The sequence below is a fragment of the Aythya marila genome, assembly GCF_965140915.1.
Source record: "Aythya marila genome assembly, chromosome: 22".
Classification (NCBI taxonomy): domain Eukaryota; kingdom Metazoa; phylum Chordata; class Aves; order Anseriformes; family Anatidae; genus Aythya; species Aythya marila.
The window spans coordinates 993,667-1,016,894 of NC_139063.1; the positions used below are offsets into that span (position 1 = coordinate 993,667).

The following is a 23,228-nucleotide window of genomic DNA, read 5'->3' on the forward strand; positions in this document are numbered from 1 at the left end:
GATCTTAAAGGGGCAGCGCCCGCGGGTACGGCCTGGGGGGGGCGGCTCCTGCCGGTACCGGGGGCGGTGTGAGGGGCCTGGCCCGGTCCTGAGCACCCCCTGAGCACTCCCTGGGGCCTTGCGCTGCCCGCAGTCGTCCCTCGCTGCTTCTTTCCCCCAATTTCCCTTCAGAGTATGCAGATATAATGTACCTGAAGGGGAGAACCCCGTGTCGTGCTGTGACTAGCACAGACGCTGAGTGTTTTGTTAATAAATATTATATGGCACCTAAAAATCTAGTGTTTGTGTTGTTTGGGGAAGTCTTGCGCTCAGCTGTGGGTAAATCTAAAAATGCACAAAAATACAGAGAAAGTGAGAATAGTTACTGTACCTGAAAATCTACAGATCTAATCTGAGGAAAAATTAATTAGATCAGAGACTCTGATTAACTTGAGTCTAAGTCTGTTCAGTTTATAGATACATACTGGTATGAAACTCAGCAACTACTAAGGTCTGATCTGAGAATTAGGCTTCTAAATATCAGTTCCTTTTTTTTTTTTTTTTAATGAAAATCACCCCTTCCCCTTTCAAAAAAAAAAAAAAAAAAGAATTCAGGAGGAAATTGAACACACACGGTTTTATTTGCCATGCCCATTTTTCTAGGATCGAAGCCTTAAATGAAGTCTCTCTCTTGAAGGGGAAAATGCTTTTTTCTTTAAGGCTGTGTGGAAGGCTGCAGGGTTTCCGTCCCAGCTCAGGGTCTGGAGGCAGCAGATACTCCGGCTTGCAGTGGGCTGAGCACCCTCGGCTGTAAAACCTGGAAGCCGAGAATACCTGAAGCATGAACGTTTAATTCACCTCATAGCTGTTTTCATTATTTTTCATTATTGCAGTGTTTTGAGGCTGAATGCGATGCCTGGTGAAGAAACGTGGTTCCTCCCCACAAAGGCTGCGGTGCGTGCTTTCCGCCAGGACTGCAGCCCCTTGCCTCGCCGTGCTCTGACAGCGAGCATCATAACACACTGGGTTTAAACACACCTGTGTAGAGCTGTTACCAAGCTGCTGCTGGGTGAAAAAAACACCAAAAAGGGTTTTTGCAGCGGCAGCACGAGAGGCATGAGGCTGAGCGTGGGCGGCGGTGGCCATGTTCTGCGCGAGCAGGAAGTGGGCGAGCGGTGCTCGGCCCAGCAGCGATGGCAGGCGACGAGAGGGACTACAACCTGACGGCGGAGCAGAGGGCTACCAAAGCCAAATACCCCCCGCTCAATAAGAAGTATGAATGTGAGTGTTTTTAACGCTATCCCGTACAGCACGAGTGTGACGGTGCAGTCGGGGCGGGGGAGGAAGGAAGAAAGCAGGATATGCTGTTTAGGTGCTTGTGGGGTTTTGTAGTATGGTAATTTTGTGTGTTTAGACTGCGGGATACATCTCTAGTTGAAAACAGAGATGAGATACATCCATTTCTCTTTATGGAAGGTGGCTGCCTTTTTTGTTATGGCTGCTAAGGAAATCTTATGAATAAATTAGTTAAGAGACATAGGCTGAAAACTTTACCCTTTTGAGCTATTTCTTAGCTAGACATTACATTGTCTACTTCCCTTATATTAGAAGAGATAAGCAAGAGTGTGTTGGTCTTCTGTGTGGTTTTTGTTTGTTTGTTTGTTTGTTTTTTTTTGGTATTTTCTTTTTCCTACATGTACTACTACAGGATCATTCTCTTGTATTCCCCACCCCTAGAATGACTTCTAAGAAATTTCAAGCCAAAGGGCGTCAGCCCAAGGGCCATCGTAAGGCACTCACAGGAGACCACAGAGTCTGTTTTCTATTTGAGCAGTGTCTGTTTGCAGGGACAGTTTACATTACTCTGTTAGAAGATGTATTTTTAGGATGCGTTCAGATCTCTGTTTGATAGCAGTGCAGAAATACAGTGACATATTACAATAGTTGCGTTGCTTCTATAACTGGAAGAGATTTGATTCTTCTTTTACGTTCACTGGAATTTGTTTGCTTTAGAGACAGTTGTCGAGAAACCGTTAATAGTGTATGAATGATCTAAACAGCATCAGAGGCATCATTCAGTTGGAGTGATCACAGCGTGGCATATTTACATCCCAAGATAGCCCTGTTTCTACCAACCTGGCCCAATTTTCCATTTCTCTCGTTTCTCTAAGGGAATATAAATGATGTTCATGTAAAACTTGATACATGCTTGGGATGTTAAGCTTATGCTATTAGTGAAGATTACTTTATATTTTGTATTACACACTTAAAATTTCTCCTTTTTGCATAATGGGTGTTTTTGGGTGTGGACAGGTACGCTTGTTCACTGAACTGTGAACATTTGCAAATCTTATCCTCTGCATGAACAATTTTAAGTCCTGCAGACTTCAGCAAAAACTCTTTATTGCTGTTTTTTTTGTCAATTAACTTGTAGAAGCCTGTTGCATTACACCAGCCATACTCTGAACATAGGGTACATGTACATGTACGGCACTACCACAATTTGTATTAAATGTTTTTTTTTTTTCTGCTGAGCAGAAGGCTTTATCTATGCTATTTTTCCTAATACACTGGAAGATAGATGATCATTGTTCACTGTCTCAGGATGAATGTAGAAAGTTATTATTATAACAACAATATTTTTTATCCTTGTTTTAAAGTATATGTGGTGATGTCATGCCTTTTCTTTTTCCTTCCTCCTCAGATTTGGATCACACAGCAGATGTGCAGTAAGTATGGGCAGGTAGGATTTATCTATATGACAAATGCGTTATTTCTTACACTGATACAAGTCTGGGGTGACTGTTAAAGACTGGTTACAGATGGACCTTATGGAACTAGGAAATGTCATGTACTGAGTTTTTTTGATTGTCTATTTCATTTCTGCTCTTCAGAGGGCATAGAACCACATACTTGGTTTCTTTGCTAAAGTACTATTGCTGTGGTGCTTCTGTTCTTTGAGAGTGTCTTTTGAAACCTTCTTTTAAATGCTTGCCCTTACAACAAATTTTTTCTCAGTAGTCTACTTTCATAGATACCAATTAGCTGTATTACAAAAGGACATTCCTATTGTCTTCTTTTAAAATTTTCTATTTTCTCCCAAGAAATTCTTCTCAGGTACTGCAAGAAGAAAAATCTATGTAATCTACCCAAATGCATAGGTATAGAGGAGCATTTCTGTGCAGTCACTTCCTTTGTATTTGTTCTTATGTTCGCATTTCTCACCTGCATAATACTTCTATTTATTTATTTATTGTTACAGTGTGGTAAATTATCCTGTGTCTCTTTAGGCTACATGCATGGGGAGACACTTTGGAAGAAGCATTTGAGCAGTGTGTTATGGCCATGTTTGGCTACATGACTGATACAGAGACTGTGGAACCTCTGGATACTGTAGAAGTAGAAGCAGAAGGTAAGACTTTTTATATTGGATTTTTAGATGTAGTTTTGTAATAGTGGATGAAAATTCAATTAAGCATAACTAATCTGAATCTTCTAGTTGGGCAGAAGCTGTACATAAGCTGCACTCTTAAAAATGTTTGGGTGTTCTTACTGGGGCAGTCAACTGACTGACTACCTTCTCTGCTTCAATCATGCAGGGCATGACATGTTGTCTCTTCTCTTTCACTTCTTGGATGAGTGGCTGTATAAATTCAGTGCCAATGAGTTCTTTATACCCAGGGTAAGTGTTTTGTTTTGTTCTATTTCCATTTTGTGGGACAAGTCAATTCTCTGGTAGTACGGGCTCTGAATGCACTGTCCCCTTAGGGAAGAAAAAGGGACACAACAGATCACTTAGGTGTAAGGCAGAAGATACCAAGGCACAAAAAAATCAGAAATAAACACTTAGCTTTGTTTCCAAAAAAAACAGTCGTTACCTGCCGTTATACCTCAGTGGCAGCTCTTTTGTCTGTATGTTCCAAGTAGCAGTATGCATCTTTGAGAATGCTCAGATTTTCTGGATTTAGCTTCCATATAAACAGTAGAATGTTCTTGTTAATGAGGTATTGTGCCTGAATATAGAAGATGTTCTAACACATTTTTTTTCTCTTGCTTTCTCTGCAGGAGGTGAAAGTGCTTTACATTGACCGAATGCAATTCAAAATAAGATCAATTGGGTGAGCTTTAAATGATTAACTAAGTAATGAATATCTTCCACTGAAGACACATGTTGCCCTCAGTCATCTCTCTGAAATACTGTGATGTACTGGGAGGGCACTGATGCTTTCTAAAAAGTGGATTGTGGACTCCTTTACCATTCTTTGAGGCTTTAAATCAAAGTCTCACTGTCCTATGTTTGTCAATGAAACTAGTTGTAACATTTGATTAAATATTACCAATACGATCACCTCTTTTCTTTTTGCTTTTAAAGGTGGGGAGAAGAGTTCTCTTTACAAAAACACCCTCAGGTATGCAGTGATTCACCTGTACATCTTTATGTTTTAGGGGATACGGAGGGGGTGGTGTCTTTTAAGTCAGACCTCTAAGTTGGTAAGAGATCCAAGTATAAGTATATTTGAGTGATATCACAGGCACTAATAACTTAAGGTCTTACATCCTGCTTTTTTTTTTTTTTTGTGAGTACATTTCTGAACTGTTGAGCTGATGCTTCCTTCACACTGGCAAACTCAACAGTTTGTTTGTTTTTGTGATGTACGATAAAATAGTGAAACAGTCGATATTCAGAATGTTTACGTGAGTTTGGTTCTCACATTGTTATCACAACTTCTTGCTTAGTCTTATTTTGCTTAGAAAATTCATGCTTTTGTGTCTTTTTCATTCTAGGGCACAGAGGTCAAAGCCATAACTTACTCAGCAATGCAGATCTGTGAAGAAGAAAAGCCAGAAGTCTTTGTCATCATTGATATTTAAAGCAAGAGAAATGTAACTAAGCCGATACTTGTCACTGGCTGACAAAAGTCACAAGAAAACTGTAACCCCCATGAATGGGACTAAGGAATTAGCTGATTCAAATCATAAATTGAAGGGGGTTGTGGGAAATGTTATCCTGTATTTTGACTTGAGGATGGTGAGCCAGACCAAGACCTGCATGCCAGGAAAAAAAGAGCTAGTTGGGTCTGGGGGGGGATTCGAGAAGAGAATTAATGGGATGAAAGTCTCTCAGGAATGCTGGTAGTCAGCTTTTAAAGCTGATACGTGTGTTGGGTGCTGTATGAACTAAGATAAAGTAGTGGAGCTGCTAGCTAAATACTAGCTTTTTGTAGGGTGGCAGGAGATAATTACATGACTTCATTTGCAAATTTAAATAGAATAATTTTGAGCTCTTTTGTATTATCTGAAGGGTCCTAAATATCTTCAGTGGATCAGTCACGCCACCAGGTGGTGCTGACTTCCTGGAAATAAATTTCCAGATAAAACCTTAAAGCATGTGACCGTGTACAAGGAATACTAATAGCCATTTATTATCCTAAAAAAGTAGACTGCTTTGCTGCCACTGTTGAAAGGAATTCACCAGATTCTCTGCAGGTTCGCTCCTAACTATGTGTTGTGAAAGCTGATTCTCATCTTTTAGAAGAAGCAGACAATCTGGATCAGCTCCCATTTTTTTTATAAAGGACAATGTAGAGCATCCCTCTGGTAGGAGGACTGTGCATGGCAATTCACATGTCAAACTGACTCTTTTTGATTATTACACTGTTTTTTACCACTGAGAGGAGTCCATGCGTTTAATCTCTTTTCAATATATACAGCATTCTGAGATTGTATGCCTAACCCCTGAAAAGCTTCTTTTAGCTTTTCCTTTAAAGTCAAACACTAGAACTTGAGATCACTAAATCAAAAATAAATTAAAAAATGTTTTGTTTTAAATCACGGGACAGCAAATGTGCATTACCTGCCATTGCTATTCAAATGTGACATAGGCGCAGTAAGGGAAGGTCTGCGCTGCCAAGACCTGTTTTTTATGGTAAATTTTAGAGGTGCTTTGCCACTGGAGGTAATGTCTCATCTTTATTTTGCTGTAAAATCATCTTAAATGGACCGGACAGTTTTTATTTCCTATTGTGAAGATGAGGGATAAAATCTATTTTTGAGAAACCTTTGTCACTGAAATAAAACCGACTAAAAGAATTAACAGCTTTGTGTGAGTATCTTTGGCTGTGAGTAATTTTGGCTGGTGGATTTTTGAGTCTAATAGATTACATTTGTGCTTTGCTCTGTGCTGAGGTGAGCAGACCCCTTTGTGAACAAATACGATTTTTACACAGCGGGTCTTCTCTCCCCACTGAAGGAGCCCAAGGGCTCCAGCACGTGCCCGTGGTGTCCTGCTGGGCCTGGGGACAGTGCCAACATGGTGGAGTTGTGGAGAAAGAGCGAGGCTGGGGCCTGTCCCCAGCCCACCGGCCCGGGGCCCCCAGTGGCGGCCGCGGCAGGCTCGGGGTCACCGCTCCGGGCCCTCACCCGGCCCAGCGCCGCTACTGCCCCTCAGCAGCGGCTTCGACACCTCATTGGCTGGCTGGGTCAGGTGACCGCAGTTAGCCAATCGGGCGTCGAGTGTGAGGCGGTTTTAATCTCCACAGCGCCTGAGGCGAGAGCAGGGCCGTGAGGTGGGTGCAGGGGGCAGAGGCTTTTATTTATTTATTTATTTTCTTTTTCCCACTAAAACGAGAGAAGGGACGTTAATGTAGTTAAACTTTAACGTGGTAGTGCTAAAAGGCCGTGTGCACCATCAGTCACAACCTGTAGTGACACCATAAACAGCTCTGCTCTTACAGCTGCTGACAGGAACTTACTAGAAAAGCACTTAATTGTTACTCATTTTTTTTTCAATATTTAAATACTGTAACACAGGTCTGAAATTCTCCATTTTAACAGCCGCAGGAAGTGACAGGCCTCAGTAAGCAGGTGTTTTGTCAGCTGGCCATATTCTCACCCAGCTGGGGCCCAGCTCAACACTACCTGCAAGCAGCTACTTCATAAACATGCTTGAACAGCAAAACCTCCCTTTTTTGCTGTTAGTTGAGAAAGCTTTTCATGTGCAGTCCCTGTGGGATCAGCTAGAGGCAGCAGTGGCAGTTCTGGGAGCAGTTCAAAGGAGAGGGTTTTACACAGGCACACTAAACCTGTGGAGGTGTTTGCTAAAGGGTACTGTTGATGTAAGTATAGATGAGTCTAAGGGTAGAGTGGGGAAGTACTTCAAAGAGACATGCATTGGTGATTGCTAGATGTACTAAATCCTGAATTAAGAAAATCCCCTAAACCGAAAATGTTTGGAGTCAGGGAGAGCATTAGGGAATTCTTCCATAGGGTTGTCCTCTTCTACTTCAGATTAGTAGTTATCTGCTAATGACGCTAGTGGAGACAGAACCTTGAATCAGTATGACTGCTCTTAAATTCTCCAAAGGGAATTTTTGCTCATTTGGCAGTAACCTTAAGCTACAGGTCCTGCTAACCTTCCTTTCTAAGGAAAAGTGGAATAAAAAAGAGACATGAGAGCAAACAGCAGGTCTCTATCAAGAGTTCCCATTGTTAATGCCGTTCTCTACTTAGTCCAAAAAGCTTCTATTTTTTCACTTCACCTTTTAATAAAAAAAAAAGCACTAACCATTTTCAGTTTCTCTAGGGAGGCTTGGTTCTCTTACTCAAAAGAGAGTAAGACTGCAAAAAGAATATCATTACTAAAGCTGAAGACTCCAGAAGTGCAAAGGTTGCTTAAACTCTAAAGGAAATTGTAATTTTTATTGTTTGGTCAAGCAGCCTTCGAGCATCCTATTTTCTTTTTAGGATAGCTTTTCTAAAATAGCTACATGATGCATGATGTGTCCAATTGAAATTAAAGAGGCTTATCCTCTGTGGTATTTTAGTGTAAGACAGACAAGAGTTTAAGCAAATCTTGCACCAGTCCTGAAAAAAATGGAAGAAAGCTGAGAACTGTACTTCCAGTGATTGCGCTTTTATTTCCTTGGAACCATGTCAGTTTATCTTTGCTTTAAATTCACAGTACAAAAAAAAAAAAAACTTCATACCTGAAAAGGCAAACTCATACTATGGAAATGCACTACAGATGTGCTGTTCATTATTCTACTCTGTATGGCAGTGTTTATTCTTTAAAATGGTTCATGCTTTTCAGAACTGTGAGGAACAGATCGATCAGAAAACAAAGCTGCAGTACGGCAGGAAGAATTCTATTTGTTTACTCCTTTCTTAGGAAGTTTAAGTGTATATACATGTTAGTTACAGTGTCAACAAAATTGTTTTACATTTCTTAGATGCTTTTGTAAGACTTTTTCAAAGCAAATTATCATTTTTTTTAAATCTATGTAGTATAGAATCTTCCTTGTGGAACTGTAAAATAGTTTATACTTTCCTTATGAACCGGAGCTCTGAGTAAGTCTTCGAAGAAATATAAAGCAATTTTTCTAAATAGTTTCCAGATAATAAGTAATTTCTGGATGATGTTTAGAAGTAGTTACACTGTTGTGTGTCTGTGAGTACAAAGCAACACGTTTGTAGCCCTATTTTGTTTCTAACAACATCATTTTAACAATATTTAATGAACTAATAAACCAGCATTAGTTGGTAAAACACAAGTAATTTAATCTTGAATACCGCAATAACAAATATACAAATATATCTACCTAAGATTTGGTTTCACCTTTTCATCTGCCTCATTCGGAGTATCATCACTACTAACATGTCGGACAACCAAGTTATACGGTTCCTCCATTGTTTCATCATCTGATTTCTGTTCCTCTTCCAAGGCCCAACTGGAATGTTTGTTTCCTGTGGAGGAGACAGGAGAATGTTCTGCATCTAAATCATCAGGGTTGCTGTCAAAATTAGCTTCTGCTAGACACTTATGGCACAGTCTGTAGCGTCTTGTTCCTTGCTGAACAACACATCCTGTTAGGTCAGTTACATGCCGCTTGCATTTTCTGCAGATAAGTTTGCCGGCTTGATGTATCTAAAAAGATATAAAATTTGAAAAGGTCAGTGCTCAACCAAACACAGTTTATTTTTACTTTTAAATAAAAGAAAAAAGGAAAATTCACTGGATTGTTCTAGAAAGTAAAGGTAAAAATCAAATTTTCCAATTTAAATACTGAATAATTGAAGTTGATACTCAGCTAGGACACCTCTCTGGTACTAGTTATAGAAATGACCGAACAGCTGGTACCAATGAAATCTTGGGCTTTCTTTCCTAGGCTGAATCTCCTGCTGACATGACATACCGTTTGGAAGTGGTTACGTAAATGCTCCAGTCGAGTGAATCTCTTCCCACACGCTTCGCATGGGTACGGTCGCTCCCCTGTGTGACACCGAAGATGTCGCTTCAGGTCTGCGCGTCGTTTCACCGTGTGTGTGCAGAAGGGGCACTTGAATCGCATCCGAGGTAGGTCATCTGTCACAGAGGAACACAGGGAACATGTCAAACACTGCAGTCTTTCTTCACATTTGATTATTTTTAAGCTTAAATAAGTAGCAGGTCATTTTTCCTCTGGTTTGTCACTAAATAAAAAAAAAAAATCACAAAATATCATCCCTAGAAAGCAGTAGTTTTTACTGAATATGTTAGGCATTTGATGACATATTTTTCCTTATTCCAGGTGTTTAATTTTAGACATACAGATGAACATGAATACATAGATGACAATGTATATTATAGCTGACTCTTGCATTAGCTACTACTTCAGAAATTAGGTATTTGTAATCTCTGTAGTATAGCAGGATTTTGAAGTCTTAAAGTTATGCCTTTATAATAAGCTATATTAGATTAGTTCCCAAAACAATGTGTGTAAGAATGTAGCTGTCAGCTTTATCCCACCACCTCAGACACATGCTGTCAGTTCACCAAGAGCTTAGACGCTTTATGCAGTGCAACCAAGCGATCGTGAAGTTCTGGGTTGGTTTGCACCTTAAGGGAAATGCAGCACAGCACCAACACCAGGAACCTTCTCTTGTAAAGAGCACAGGATCAGGCGGAACACCTCTACTACTGCCAGATACCAGAGGTGTTACATGGGTGATTCAGTCCTTCAGGTCCCTAAGTCAATTGCAGCCCTTTAGGCATCATAAAACTCCATTTAGGTCCAAATAATCAGGCACGTATTATTTTAACTACAGAATACCTGGGTCAGGCTCTCTGATTCTAATTCTCTTGTCCTGTTCTGGCTTCAAAGCCTCTCATTCTGCCAGGTGCTACAATAGAGTAAGTGGTATGTCAGTAACCTGACAGACGAGGCATCATTTTGGTTCTCATGCAGCCATACAAGATTCTCTTATCTGACTTCTAAATAAAGGCCAACTTTGCAAAATCAGAAGTATTTTTTTTACCTTCATTCCAGCTACTCATTACACCTAAAACTGTGGGCACTGAGGTGTACAGTTCTTCTGCTTTTAATTCCATGAACTCAGGAGAAGTTCGCGAAAGTTCTTGTTCTAGCTGAGCAACAGACCACCTCTTCGGTATTACTTCTGATTCGTGATTATATCCATAATCATTATGATCCACATCATTCTCTGCATCAAAATCAGCTTCCTCTCTCGCCCGAGAGAGGTGACTAGAGTCCGATGCATTGCAACCTTCGCCAGGCCGCTCAGCTTTGTTTGATTTGCACTGCCCAAAATCACGAGTTTGGGACAATCCTAGATGCTTTCGGTGCTTTCTCGTTGAGCTCTGTTTTCTGCCCCTCTTTGATAGCTGTGTGTCTGCCCGCTGCAGAATCATCTGTGAGGACAGGTAGCTGCTGTAACTACTCCACGAGTTTTCATTCACCATGTTAGCCTTTTCATCTGGAATTGAATAGGAACGCCTTGGGTTGCTCTTTGCTTTTCTTCTGGACCGATAAAGAGTTGGATGAGCAGGTTCACTGTTGGTACTTTTGGCTGAAAGGCTAAGGTATTGATCCTTCTCCTTTTCATTAATATCCAGAGAGGATTTAATGTATGTCTTGCAGACATTAAGAATATCTGTCATCTGCAGATAACTAGCAGCTGACATTACTTCAATCACATTTTGACCAGTTAAAGGCAATATGCCTGAATACACAAAGTCCAGGATAACCATAAATGTCTCTGGAGAGAAGACCTCGAAAGTAGCTATTGTTGGCTGACTCGTGTCCTTGGAGCTCTGCGAAAGCAGCATCTTGAAGTATCCACTACTGGCAAACAGGACATTTCGATGCGCTTTGAAAACCTTCCCCTCCACCAGGATACTGCAGTCGCAAAATAAGTCTTGCTTCCGTTGCTCATTTAACTGCTCTAGGAGGTGAAACTGATGGGAAGAAATCTCCATTCCAGTGAAGGAGTAACAGGAAGTCTTGCTCTAAAGTAAAGAAAAAAAAATTAAAAAGCATATTCATGACAATCTAAAACTAAATCGATGTTGCTGAATGCTATTTTAAGAGGTGAGCACTATCTTTAAAGACATGAAGCTACAAGCATCGCATGCCCCATATAGCTCCACCCCCACGCCCCGCATAATATAGCGGAGTAAATTGAACAACTCTAAAAGAGGTGAAAAGATGCCTCGGCAAGAAGAGCACATAACCTAAAAGTCCAAGATTACATCCGAGAAGACAGAAAGGATTCACGGACAGGACAAAAACGACTCAGTCCTTTAGAAGCACGGACTGCCACGCTCCGGGTGCGAGTCCCTGCGGCCAGCGGCGGGCAGAGCCTCCCCCAGCTCCCGGCCGGGCTCCCCCAGGCCCGGTAGAAGCCGCCGCCGCCGCTCACCCGCTCCCCGGCCGCTCGGACCCGGCAGCCCGAGACGCCCGGCGGGCGCGGAGCCCCCGCCCGGCCAGGCGCGGCTGTGGCTCCCCAGCGGCACGGCACGGCACAGCACGGCTCGGAGCCCGCAGCCCCCCCGAGCCGCTCGCCCCACCGGAGCCCCGGCTCCCGCTCAGCCGGCGCCTCGGGCGCTCCCCGCCGCCCGCCGCCCGGTGCCCGGCGCGGCCCCGCTGCCGCTGCCCGCGGCCGCCCCGCGCTGGCAGCGCCCCAGCCCGCCCCGCGCGGCCCCTCTCGCCGCGCACCCGCCGCCCGCTCCCGCGCAGCCCTTTGTTGCCGCGCCCGGCTCCTTCCAGCCGCGCCCGGGGCTGCAAATGGCGCCCGCGCCGCTCTCCCCGCCGCTCCGCAGCCCGGCCGCCCCCCGCTGCCGCCGGCTCCCGGCGCCCCGGAGCCCCCGACGTCCCTCGCCGCAGCCCGCCCCGGGCTGCCCCGGCCCCGGCGCCCGCTCCGAGCCCGAGCCCAAGAGCGGGGCTGCGCAGCCGCCACTCACCGGCTGGGTTCCGCGGGCGGCTGCCGCTCGGCCGGGAGGAGCAGGCGGAGGATGCGGGGTCCCGGCCCCCGCTCGGGGCTCGCTGCGGCTCACGGCGCCGTGCTGGTCGCGCAGCCCCGAGCCCTGGCAGCCCGAACGTGAGAGAAACAAAAGGTATTTGCTGACGTGGGCGTTGGACAGAGACGCCCGAGGGCTGGGGACACAATTAAAGGGGCAACGCACCGAATGCAGGCGCAGCCCAGCAGCTCCCTCCGCCTGCTCGCCCCGCAGTCTGGGCTGCTTTCCTCTTCCCACACCCACATGCTGCCCAGGAGGCCCGCTACCTTACCGTACACAATGCACTGCTATTGTTAACGGCACGGCTAGATAGCTTTTGTGTGTGGAAGGAAGGCGCCACCTGAATGGGAAATATTTGTAGTTCTGTACAGTAGGATATATTGTGTTACTCAATACAGCAGCATTTTTATAATAGGAAAGTTTTGTATTCAAACAATGGAGGACACCCAAAACCAACGTACTGCAAGTGGGAGTGCAACAGTACAGATATTTTCTTCCTCTTCCACGTGGATAAAATAATCCGGATGCCTGTTTGAAGATGATTTCAATCTTGTTGCTTGACATCGTCAAATAATTTTGAGAAGGGACCTCTGGAGGTCGTCTGGTATAGCACCCTCCTCGGTTAGGCTCATTTAGAACAGGGTAAGAGAACAATTGCCATTTTTCACAGTTAAAAAAAAAAAAAAAATCATACTGGAATGTGACATAGAACTTCATTAGGGTTTCATTTCGTACAACAGCTAGATGAAGAGACAGAAATGTTTTTCCTTCAACTCCTCCCAGCTCTTCCTTACAATTTCTTTTGTCCCGCGTTTAACATTTGTGATGCAAAAATGTGTGTTGATGCACAGAAATATATGTTATAGGGACCCTGCTACCTAATGGAAAAATTACACTGAATGTCTGCAGGCAAGGACTGGATGATTATGACTCTTTGTTTCAAAACTCAGCCCTTTTTGCTACAATTAGTTTTTTCTCTTTTCATTCACATTTATGCTGCCTTCCAACTAATAGCAACCCTCAAATCGAGTTCAGACTTCCCTGAGATATTTCAGAAAAATCAACAAGGTGGTGTTGGAACGTCTGTGCTAGAATATGGAACTACTGCCCTTACAATTCTGCTGTACTTATCCATGTAGAAGCTTAAAAGGAACGTAGAAGTAACTGTTCTGGGTTTATAACTCGTGTTCCTCTACCTTGCATATTATTAGAAGTCCCCACTGCCAGCTTGACCAGATCGTATATGTAAACTGCTGGCCTCTGCAGTCCAGTTATGGTTTCTAATGAAGTTGTAAATTCATTAACTAAACCCTGAGCACATGCGCTTATCCTAGTCTGACTGATAACTTTAACCTAGAGACTTGGGTTAAAAAATACATAGAAATAGCTGTAATCCTCCCTTAACTCTGCTAACCCTCAGCAGTTGAGATTTTAGATAGACGCTCAGCTATATAGCACTGTTGTTATGCTAACAGATGCTAATGACTGTCAGAGAGGGACCCAGGAACAGTCCTTGATTCAGCTGTAGCCAGATGGCAGGTCGGGCATTTTTCAGTTTCATCGAGGTCAATTTAAATAATAAATGGAGCTGAAGATACAGTGCTATTAGCCCGGTTAGGCTATCTGAAGTTCAAAGCCAAGTACTTCTGCAGACTATAGGAACCAAAATATAAGAAATGTAGACATTGGCATAGCTAGGTAATGGAATAATCTCTGACAGTGACCAGATGCTTCAGGGAAGAAACTGAATATATTCTATAATACCAGCAGAATTATATATATACATACATATATATATATATATATATAAATTTTCATTGAAAAATTGAAAGAGTGCCGAAATCATGGAGGATGGCGTATTTCTTCTGAAGAGCCAGGAGTAAAGAAAGCATTATACATGCAGCAGTCACTGTCAGTATCTAATCATTTTTTTTTCTGCTACAGAGATCTCTGGGGCTCTCAAATATTTTCATAGCTCACACTAAACAAATATATTTGCTTTTTTTTTTTTTCATCTCAGTTCTTCAGAATGAGAATTGAATATATACCAAATGTTTGGAAAAGGACATTCATTTTGAGCTTTTGGGTATTTTTTTGGTATTAATTGTGAAAATAACAGCTGAAAGCCTGTTTTCCCAAACCTTTTAAAAAGAAAGACAAGTGTCTTTTTCTTTTTTTTTATAATAAATACATAACTTTAGATAACTTAATGGAAAACAAAAATTTGGGGTATATTTATGCAGCAGTTGAAGGAGAAAACAAAATCAAGTAAATCATAGGTTTACCTGGCATGTGGAATTGTTTATGAATTACCTGAAACAGGAGAAGGAAGATGTTTTTGATTCCATGTCTCATCTTTTTAAGGAACAGCAAGATAGCTGCCAGAAAATAAGACAGTTAAAGCTGAGACACTAAATGGGGGATGATGAATCTATGTCTTTACTCTTGACTGTGGTTTTGTGAACACAATAAACATAAACCAAGCAAACAGAGACAGTCTTTCAATGACAAAGTACAGACGGAGGAACAGGACAAGGAACCCAGGATTGCACAGAAAAATAGAGGTATAAGAGGAACGTTTCTTGAAGTTGACACCCACCACCTAATCAGAGTAAACGAGGAATGGAAAAGCAGAAGACAAGAGAATGGCATATTGAAAACCAGTGAAGAATCAAAATATGCATTAAGAAGTAGCACTTAAGAGCATTCAAAGCAATCAGAAAGAGTCATGATGATGATGAAAAATGTACAAGGAAAAATAAAAATAGTAGCAAAAATCATAGAACTGCTGGTCACAGGAGAGCTCTGAGTGTCTCCAGTCCCACCTCCTAGAGGAAGAAGGCTAGCACCAATGTCATCTTGGATCAGCCATGCTTTGTCTAGCCAAATCTGGAACACCTTCAAGGGCAGCAATCTAGGAGGCTGCTCTCTGAACTGCCCGTTCCAATGCTGCACTACAATTTAACCTTCCGAACTTTGACTTGGATGTACAATGGCAGTACAGAAACAGAATCTGAACAGATCAATATCAGCAGAAGCCAATGCAGTCCTATACAGACTTCTCTAGCATCTAAAGATAAAACCAGGTGTCTTTCTTGTGACCTGACAAAGTTCTAAAAGCATCATTCAAAACAGTTGTTGTCAGGTAAATTAAATTATGTGGGAACAATCCTTTATGCCCTTTGCTTTCGTCCTTGGAGAAAAAAAATGTTACTTCTGCTAATGAGCAGCCTGTGAGCCTGACAAGAGTATGAAGACAGTTATCAGAGGCAATGCAAGGAGATTAAAAGAAATCAAAATAGGGTTACTTTCATTTAAAGAAAAACAAGCAAAAATACATGACCGGCTATGTAAAATGAATGACATAGAAAACATAAGGCACTTAACATTTATCTTGTCTTGTAATACAAAAATAACGGAACAACAACTGAAATGAAAGCAACAAATGTAAAAATAGTAACCTTTTTAAAATATAAAACGTAACTGACCTGTGGGTATCGCAGCCTTGGGCTAAAACTCCAAGCTTAATAAGATACTTTAAAAATGACTACAAATATTTAAGTACGCTATTTGAGAATAACAACGTATAAAAGCAGTAAAAACCCTTGTTTGCCAAGGCAAATCAGCAATTAATTTGCCTACAGTTAATGTCTTCATATGGATAGATTGTTCCATTTGCCCATTATAGCCACTTCACATCTTTTTTTCTGAAGCATCTGGTCCTCACTATTCTTAGATTTACAATATCTAATTAAATTGAGTATTGATCCAGAAATTCCTTTGCTTCTAAAAACTCCCTCAGGTATACAAGAACACTTAATAGTCTTACCTTTGCAGTTGGCAGTTAAGATTTCAGGCCTAGAGTGACACTGTATATCCCCCAATGTACTTCCCTTTAATCAGTCCCCAAACACAGACAGAAATTAATCCCAGTTACTTTGTATTCTGGGACAGCAGGCACTGGTACCCAGCATTGTGCATACTGCTTAATTTAAAGGGAAATGAAAAATCTATTCAATTCTATTTTGGCAAGCATTTTCTGTCAAAATTTGCCATTGATTGAAGTTATTCTGTATTCCTTTATATATATATTTGTTATATATTTGATTTAGTTATGGTTGCCTGCGGAGTATTTCTTAACCATTTAATATTATGAATTTTAGGAGTAATAAGCTCCAAGAAAATAACTAGCTGTTTTCACGTCAAGTCCATTTTGTGGACTGCTGAGCAAAGGGAAGCATAAAATCAAGGCAAGTTTGTTTGGAAAAGATGTTTTTGTACAGCTTATCAGAAAGTTTGGTAAATTCTCCCCTTTTTCCTCCTCTCCTCCCCATGTCTAAGCCAATGGACACTAATTTCTGTAGGAGCAATAAAATATCACTTCCCAACTGGACAAATGGAAAAAGAACAGTCTCCTTGGAACATACAGACTGGGTGCTGCTCGACACCCTGCATGTTTGAGGGAAGTGCTTAATGCTAGCACCATCAACTGAGGATGTGCTCCAGCTCTCAGTTGTGAGGCACCTAGGCTGGCCATCTGCAGCCTGGTAAGAAAATGCTGCACACTCTGGTAAATATGATAATAACAAGGCTATACAGTTTTTACAGAAATAAAAATAAAATAGTGACTTCTTAGCTGTCCCTGGGAAAGAGATTATATAGTGTATATATATATGTAATTGCTCTGTAATTAACCCCAGGTTTCAGCCAAACATGCTTACAAAATTGTTAAAAAAAGACAAAGTTTCCTAAGCCTGTACCCATCGAGTTCAACGATCACAATATAAAGACCAGTAAAACTCATTTCTGTCCAAGAAAATGCCAAGTAAAACCACCCAGCAGCATACTTCTCCTCCTCTCCTCTTTGCAGTGCTGGTTAAGCAGAACTCACCAAGTTAGAAAACAAAGTGACTTAATTTTGTTTTAAAAGGAAACTTTCTTCAACATTAATCATCTCATCTCTTGTAGTCTAATTGTAGGTGAAGTTAAACAAATATGATGCCTATAACTTTCAATACATATTTTTCACTGGCATACAGCATAGACTGAAAAAGGTTAGAATATGTTCTCTTGGTGACTGGGTGACTTTGGGAATATATAAATCGATAAGGACTCCATCTTAAAACTCACCAGTTTAAACTGAGGGTAGGTCAATACAAACAAGAGTAGTTAATGGTTTCAGATGTAAAACGTCATCAGTTCCATTTCTAACGATAGAGTATACATGCTATACAAGTTGGCTCTGCCTCCATTAATGGTGAATAAAACAGGGAACAAAGAGAGAACACAGCAGCCAAAGTAACCTTGTCAGGATTGTTTCATTCATGCTGGCATTGAAAAGCTGCCACTGCCAATAGCAACGCTGTGGATGCAGGGCTACCAGTCATGCCACTTTGCCACTTTTGAGATGTTTTATATAAAAAAAAAATTAATTATTTTACCAATGGCTATTAAAACACACTCCAATCTGAGTTCCCAATTTTCAGAATGAATAAAACATCTACTGGCATCAATTACTGATCCATATTCATAACCACTTTATCTCTGATGCATTGACTGGGACTAGCATTCATGTGTTTATTTTCTTGTAAGGAAATAAGTCTTGAATGAATGATCTGCTAAAGATTCTCCTTATTAGAATATTTTTTTTTACAAGAAAGTGCTTTTCCAGATATATGTGCTAAAAAAAATTACGCGCTTTTTCTTAATTCTCTGCCCAGCTTTTCTAATCATAATATGAAGACTTCATGAAATTTCCTGGAAGATTATCTTCATTTCTGAATGCTGAAGAGCAGTTGCCTTTATATTCTACAGTGGAGATGGCGGCGGTGGGGTACTTAGACTTTTCTCATCACTGGGAAATACCACATATAAAGCAAACATCTCTAAAAGTGTAAAAATTGGGTAATTTACAATGGTGTGCGACTTTTTTTCAAGAAGAGTATTTAGACCCTACCCCCATGAAAGAGGTTTTGAGAAGAGACCCACTGTCTACTACAGAAAGTAGTAGACTTCTATCCATGTAGTACGTCAGTGTCCATGTTCAGCCATCATTTCATTCAAGAATGGGTTATTTCTAGTGAAGCAAAGTATGGGTATTTCAATAGCAAAACTCAGAATGGACCCAATGATATGTCCATAAACATGCAAGTCCGGACCTGTTCAAGAGAAACCAATAAGTCTTTGTACAATAACAGGCTGGTGGAGGGTTTATGGTCAGGACAGGAATTCCATGTAAAATGGAGAACGTACTAACGCTCATCTTGCAACTACCTAATGCTTGGTTTTACATCCTTTTCATCTGCTTCATCCTCACTGTCATCAACCTGCTGAATGACCAAGTCGGATGACCCATCCTCCACAATCTCCACATCAGATCTGTTGTCTTCTCCATAGTGCCACCTGGAATCCTTATCCCCATCTGCTGGAAATTCAAGGGGTGCTTCAGCCTCCAAGTCAATGCGAATACTGTCTATGCCAGCTTCAGCCAAGCACTCATTACAGAGTCTGTAACGTCTTGTCCCCTCTTGGACCACTTGTCCTGTTAGCTCAGTCACGTGGCGTTTACACTTTCTGCAGATAGGTTTACAAGCCTGATGAATCTGGGAAAATTGAAATGAATAAATTTGATATTTTATCCAGAGAGAAGTGTTTTTAAGATCACAGAAGTAGCGCTGGAGTAGCATCAAGTGGTAGCATTAACTCATTTTGAGGAAGTCATCAAACTTTAAAAATAAAACAATCATGAGTGCTGTGATTGTCCACTTAAGCTCTACTACAGGACTTAGATAGCACACTACCTTTGCAAACCATCAATTAACAAAGAAATGCATCCCCTCTCATAGGAATTATGCTTCAAATTGACTTAAACAAAACCAGCTTAATTATCTACTACCTCTTCTTTATGGGAGTCAATGTATCAACCAGATACACTTGTACTGTGTTTAATTTTACTGAGACAGATTTACACATTGAACAAATCATGCAGTTACTAAAAATACATACTGTTCGAAAATGGCTACTTAGGTGATCTAGCCTGCTAAATCTTTTCCCACATGCCTCACAAGGGTAAGGGCGCTCTCCTGTGTGACAGCGAAGGTGACGCTTTAGGTCTGCTTTTCTTTTTACCACGTGAGTACAGAACGGGCACTTGAACCTCATCCTGGGCAGATCATCTGTTAGGAAATAATTTTATTTAAAAAAAAAGTCATAACACTTCCAGTCACGCTCTAAGAAACTGTATTCTAGTTATGAAAAGCAACAGAAACAGAACAGAAAATCACTCCTGTTTTTTTAAAAAAATATATCATAGGTCTTTTCAAATACAAAGATTTTGTGTTTTCCTATAAATTACACAGTAATGCAACAAAGGAAAAGGAGTGGACCATTAGCTATATTAAAACGAGCTTAAAAAACCAAGATGATCATGAGTCTGGAGCTGTAGAGACACTAAAGATTATGTATTTTGAAAGACTACCTTGATTTAATTTCTTCGTAATTATTTCTTTATTCATTTACTTCATTTATTCATAATTACTGAAAAACAGAGCTTTGCTTTCCAAGCTTACATTTCTGGAAAACGGAAATGTATTTCTGGTAAACGCACACTCTTTCAGCAATGTGTATTTTCTCACTGACACCAGATGATTAACAGATGATTGCAGCATTAAAACAAATTTACCTTCAGTCCAGCCTCCCATGACACCTAGAATAGAGGGCATGCTTGCATACGGCTCATCTGCTTTTGAAGACTTGGATTTACTCGAAGAACGGGGTGATTCGTGCTCCTGCTGTGACACAGCCAAGCTTCTTGAGATCACATCAGACCCTTGACCGTACTGGTATCCCACATGAGGAGATTCAACTTCTGTTTCAATCTGAACTTGCTCCTCGGACTGAGTAATGTGGCCAGCAGGCTCAGCAGCCCTGTCCTCCAGTTTGCTTGATTTATAGTGAGGAATGTCAGAAGGTTGCTGTAGTCCCAGGTGCCGGGATTTCTTGATGGAATCCTGCCTTTGGTCATGTTTGGACAGCTGTTGCTGCGCATTTCTTTGAGAAGCAGGATAGTAGTTGAAATTGCTCCAAGCGTTTCCACCCATCATGCAAGTCCCTTGATCTGGATTTAAGTGGGAATGCGGGGGGCTGCTTTCTGCTCGCCAGCCAGCGCTGTACAAGCAGGATCGGTCCACGCCATTTGAATTTACCTCTTTGTCTGACAGGCTGAAGTAGCGATCCTTCTCCTTCTCGCTGATGTCTAGCGAAGACTTAATGAATGTTTTGCACACACTGATAACGTCGGTCATCTGAAGATAGCTTGCTGCTGACATGACTTCAATGACATTCTGACCGGTGAGGGACAGTTTGCCTGAATACACAAAATCTAAGATAACTGTAAATGTGTCAGGAGAAAAGGCCTGGAAGGTGGCTGTCGTTGGCTGAGTAGTTTCCTTCGAACTCTGTGAAAGGAGCATTTTGAAATACCCGCTGCTGGCAAACAGCACATTTCGGTGTGCTTTAAAGACCTTTCCCTCCACCAGGATATTGCAGTCACAGAACAAGTCCTGCCTGCGCTGCTCATTTAGTTGCTGCAAGAGGTGAAACTGATGAGAAGAAATCTCCATTCCAGACAAGATGCAAGTCACTCTAAGAAATAGAAAAAAAATAAAGAATCTCGATTTCAGCATTGTGCAACTCCGTAAAAGATGTCAAAAACCAGTTGTATAGATATTTTGAAAAAAAAACATATAAATAGACTTAAATTTGTAAATCCGTTTAAGTTACAATATCCACGATCATTCAGCCTTTTTCGAAGAGAAAAGCCCGAGGGGATGGCAGAGCCCGGTACGCCTGACCACGATAATCTCAGCCACATCTGTGCTCCAGCGCGGCGCTCGGACACGCGAGAGATGCGGGATGCGCGCAGCCACGGGGAGCCGCGCAGCGCCCGGACCGGAGCCCAGGAGCCGCGGAGCCCTCCGGCCGCCGCGCTCGGACGCTGTCCCCATCCCCGGCGTGCCGTGGCCGCGCCGCCCGGGCCCGGCTCCCCGCCGCCGCAGGCACCGCGAGCGGGCACCCGGCGGCCGAGCCCTGGGCGGCCGCAGCGCTCCCGGCCGGGCTCCGCGACACCACCAGAGGCCGCCGCCGCTCACCCGCTCCCGGGCAGCCCGGGACGCCCGGCGGCGCAGGGCCCCCGCCCGGCAGGCGCGGAGCCACCTCCCGGCTGCGCGGGCGGCAGCACCGGGCACGACGCCGCTCCGGCGGCTGCGGCTCGGCACGGCTCGGAGCCCGCAGCCCCCCCGAGCCGCTCGCCCCACCGGAGCCCCGGCTCCCGCTCAGCCGGCGCCTCGGGCGCTCCCCGCCGCCCGCCGCCCGGTGCCCGGCGCGGCCCCGCTGCCGCTGCCCGCGGCCGCCCCGCGCTGGCAGCGCCCCAGCCCGCCCCGCGCGGCCCCTCTCGCCGCGCACCCGCCGCCCGCTCCCGCGCAGCCCTTTGTTGCCGCGCCCGGCTCCTTCCAGCCGCGCCCGGGGCTGCAAATGGCGCCCGCGCCGCTCTCCCCGCCGCTCCGCAGCCCGGCCGCCCCCCGCTGCCGCCGGCTCCCGGCGCCCCGGAGCCCCCGACGTCCCTCGCCGCAGCCCGCCCCGGGCTGCCCCGGCCCCGGCGCCCGCTCCGAGCCCGAGCCCAAGAGCGGGGCTGCGCAGCCGCCACTCACCGGCTGGGTTCCGCGGGCGGCTGCCGCTCGGCCGGGAGGAGCAGGCGGAGGATGCGGGGTCCCGGCCCCCGCTCGGGGCTCGCTGCGGCTCACGGCGCCGTGCTGGTCGCGCAGCCCCGAGCCCTGGCAGCCCGAACGTGAGAGAAACAAAAGGTATTTGCTGACGTGGGCGTTGGACAGAGACGCCCGAGGGCTGGGGACACAATTAAAGGGGCAACGCACCGAATGCAGGCGCAGCCCAGCAGCTCCCTCCGCCTGCTCGCCCCGCAGTCTGGGCTGCTTTCCTCTTCCCACACCCACATGCTGCCCAGGAGGGGATGCGATGCCCTAGATGCTTCATTCTCGCAGCTTTATGTGTAGCAGGGGTCCTGGTGACCCAAATCCTTCTTTAAGGTGCCTGCGGATTACTCAAGAGGAGATGCAATATCTTATGTTTTCCTATCTCAGTTACCTTCTGGGGAAAAAAAATGCATAATGTCTGAAATCCTACTACTTAAACCTCTTAACTTCTCTCACTGGAAGTTTGGTATCTTTCTCCTTCCTCTTCTTACCGCCAGGGTCTTTTCTCTTCTGTCTTGTCACCCCAGTTATTTGTCATAAATATTTGTTTTCCCATGTGAGCCATTCTGTTTTCACTGTATCCTTTGTGTCCTTTTAGCCCTCCCTTCCATAAAGTTAAGACATTCCATCTTGAAACAATTTACGTTCCTTTCCCCACTATAGAAAAAGCAGAAAGATATCTAAAGACTTTTTCCTCTGATAGTTAGAAACGTTCTCCCCATATATCATGCATTCATATTCAATTTATATCCGTTTATCTTGTAACAATATTTTTCATCATCTTAATACTGCCTTTTTAATCAACATCTGTTGTCTTGTAAATTCCATCTCCTCTCACATTTTTATATGCAGGCCACGCTTTTAAAACCTTTCATGAGACCCATTTGCTTGTCCAAGACTCCATTCTGTGCTGACCAGCTTAAATTAATCATTCTTGAACATGAGAAAGTGTTGGAATTTACACAGTATTTTTGCATGAATCTTTTCAGTCCACTGGACAATGGTGTTAATTATCAACTGGAAACATTTGAAACTATGTACCTACAACTGACCAGCCCTTTCCAGCCATGCTACATTGCTGGTTCTTAGTCATCTCTGATCAGTGTCAACTGCAAATGTCACACAATCCATCTTGCTTTTACATTCGAGTCAGAACCGTGTACTGAACTGGGCTGAACTGATCCCAA

The 23,228-nt window shown here is 43.3% G+C and overlaps 3 protein-coding genes across 7 annotated transcripts; 1 reads left to right on the plus strand and 2 right to left on the minus strand.

Moving 5' to 3' along the window:
- The first annotated feature begins 414 nt into the window (after positions 1–414).
- On the plus strand, positions 415–6,073 carry ZBTB8OS (zinc finger and BTB domain containing 8 opposite strand). Of its 4 annotated transcripts, none has more exons than XM_082777658.1 (7): positions 415–1,252; positions 2,684–2,722; positions 3,270–3,391; positions 3,579–3,661; positions 4,045–4,097; positions 4,352–4,388; positions 4,765–6,073. In XM_082777658.1, the coding sequence occupies exons 1-7, from the start codon at positions 1,173–1,175 to the stop codon at positions 4,849–4,851; spliced, it is 501 nt and encodes a 166-aa protein (XP_082633784.1). In that variant the 5' UTR covers positions 415–1,172; the 3' UTR covers positions 4,852–6,073. The 4 variants fall into 4 exon arrangements, with proteins under 4 accessions (XP_082633784.1, XP_082633785.1, XP_082633786.1 ...); XM_082777659.1 differs by having other exon boundaries at positions 554–1,260; positions 2,684–2,708; XM_082777660.1 differs by having other exon boundaries at positions 1,161–1,260.
- Positions 6,074–7,548: 1,475 nt separating this feature from the next.
- Positions 7,549–12,405, minus strand: LOC309886475 (zinc finger and BTB domain-containing protein 8A-like). Its single transcript, XM_082777390.1, has 4 exons — positions 12,218–12,405; positions 10,273–11,263; positions 9,171–9,340; positions 7,549–8,902 (listed from the first exon to the last, which is right to left on the minus strand). Exons 2-4 carry the CDS (start codon positions 11,231–11,233, stop codon positions 8,573–8,575), a joined length of 1,461 nt encoding a protein of 486 aa, XP_082633516.1. The 5' UTR covers positions 11,234–11,263; positions 12,218–12,405; the 3' UTR covers positions 7,549–8,572.
- A 2,135-nt stretch (positions 12,406–14,540) lies between these two features.
- Positions 14,541–22,138, minus strand: LOC309886674 (zinc finger and BTB domain-containing protein 8A-like). 2 transcript variants are annotated; one of them, XM_082777774.1, is made up of 4 exons: positions 21,982–22,138; positions 19,956–20,917; positions 19,280–19,449; positions 14,542–18,876 (listed from the first exon to the last, which is right to left on the minus strand). In XM_082777774.1, the coding sequence occupies exons 2-4, from the start codon at positions 20,893–20,895 to the stop codon at positions 18,544–18,546; spliced, it is 1,443 nt and encodes a 480-aa protein (XP_082633900.1). In that variant the 5' UTR covers positions 20,896–20,917; positions 21,982–22,138; the 3' UTR covers positions 14,542–18,543. The 2 variants fall into 2 exon arrangements, with proteins under 2 accessions (XP_082633899.1, XP_082633900.1); XM_082777773.1 differs by lacking the exon at positions 21,982–22,138 and having other exon boundaries at positions 14,541–18,876; positions 19,956–21,058.
- Positions 22,139–23,228: the final 1,090 nt, after the last annotated feature.

Excerpts from the sequence above, each read along its gene's own strand:
- ZBTB8OS (XM_082777658.1), top strand. The coding sequence starts at position 1,173 with ATGGCAGGCGACGAGAGGGACTACAACCTGACGGCGGAGCAGAGGGCT. Across the intron at positions 2,723-3,269 it reads TGTGCAGTAAGTATGGGCAG|GCTACATGCATGGGGAGACA; the intron begins GTAGGATTTATC and ends GTGTCTCTTTAG. Across the intron at positions 4,389-4,764 it reads CTTTACAAAAACACCCTCAG|GGCACAGAGGTCAAAGCCAT; the intron begins GTATGCAGTGAT and ends TTTTCATTCTAG.
- LOC309886475 (XM_082777390.1), bottom strand. The coding sequence starts at position 11,233 with ATGGAGATTTCTTCCCATCAGTTTCACCTCCTAGAGCAGTTAAATGAG. Across the intron at positions 9,341-10,272 it reads AATGAGTAGCTGGAATGAAG|ATGACCTACCTCGGATGCGA; the intron begins GTAAAAAAAATA and ends CCTCTGTGACAG. Across the intron at positions 8,903-9,170 it reads TACGTAACCACTTCCAAACG|ATACATCAAGCCGGCAAACT; the intron begins GTATGTCATGTC and ends ATATCTTTTTAG.
- LOC309886674 (XM_082777773.1), bottom strand. The coding sequence starts at position 20,958 with ATGCTGAAATCGAGATTCTTTATTTTTTTTCTATTTCTTAGAGTGACT. Across the intron at positions 19,450-19,955 it reads CATGGGAGGCTGGACTGAAG|ATGATCTGCCCAGGATGAGG; the intron begins GTAAATTTGTTT and ends ATTTCCTAACAG. Across the intron at positions 18,877-19,279 it reads TAAGTAGCCATTTTCGAACA|ATTCATCAGGCTTGTAAACC; the intron begins GTATGTATTTTT and ends CAATTTTCCCAG.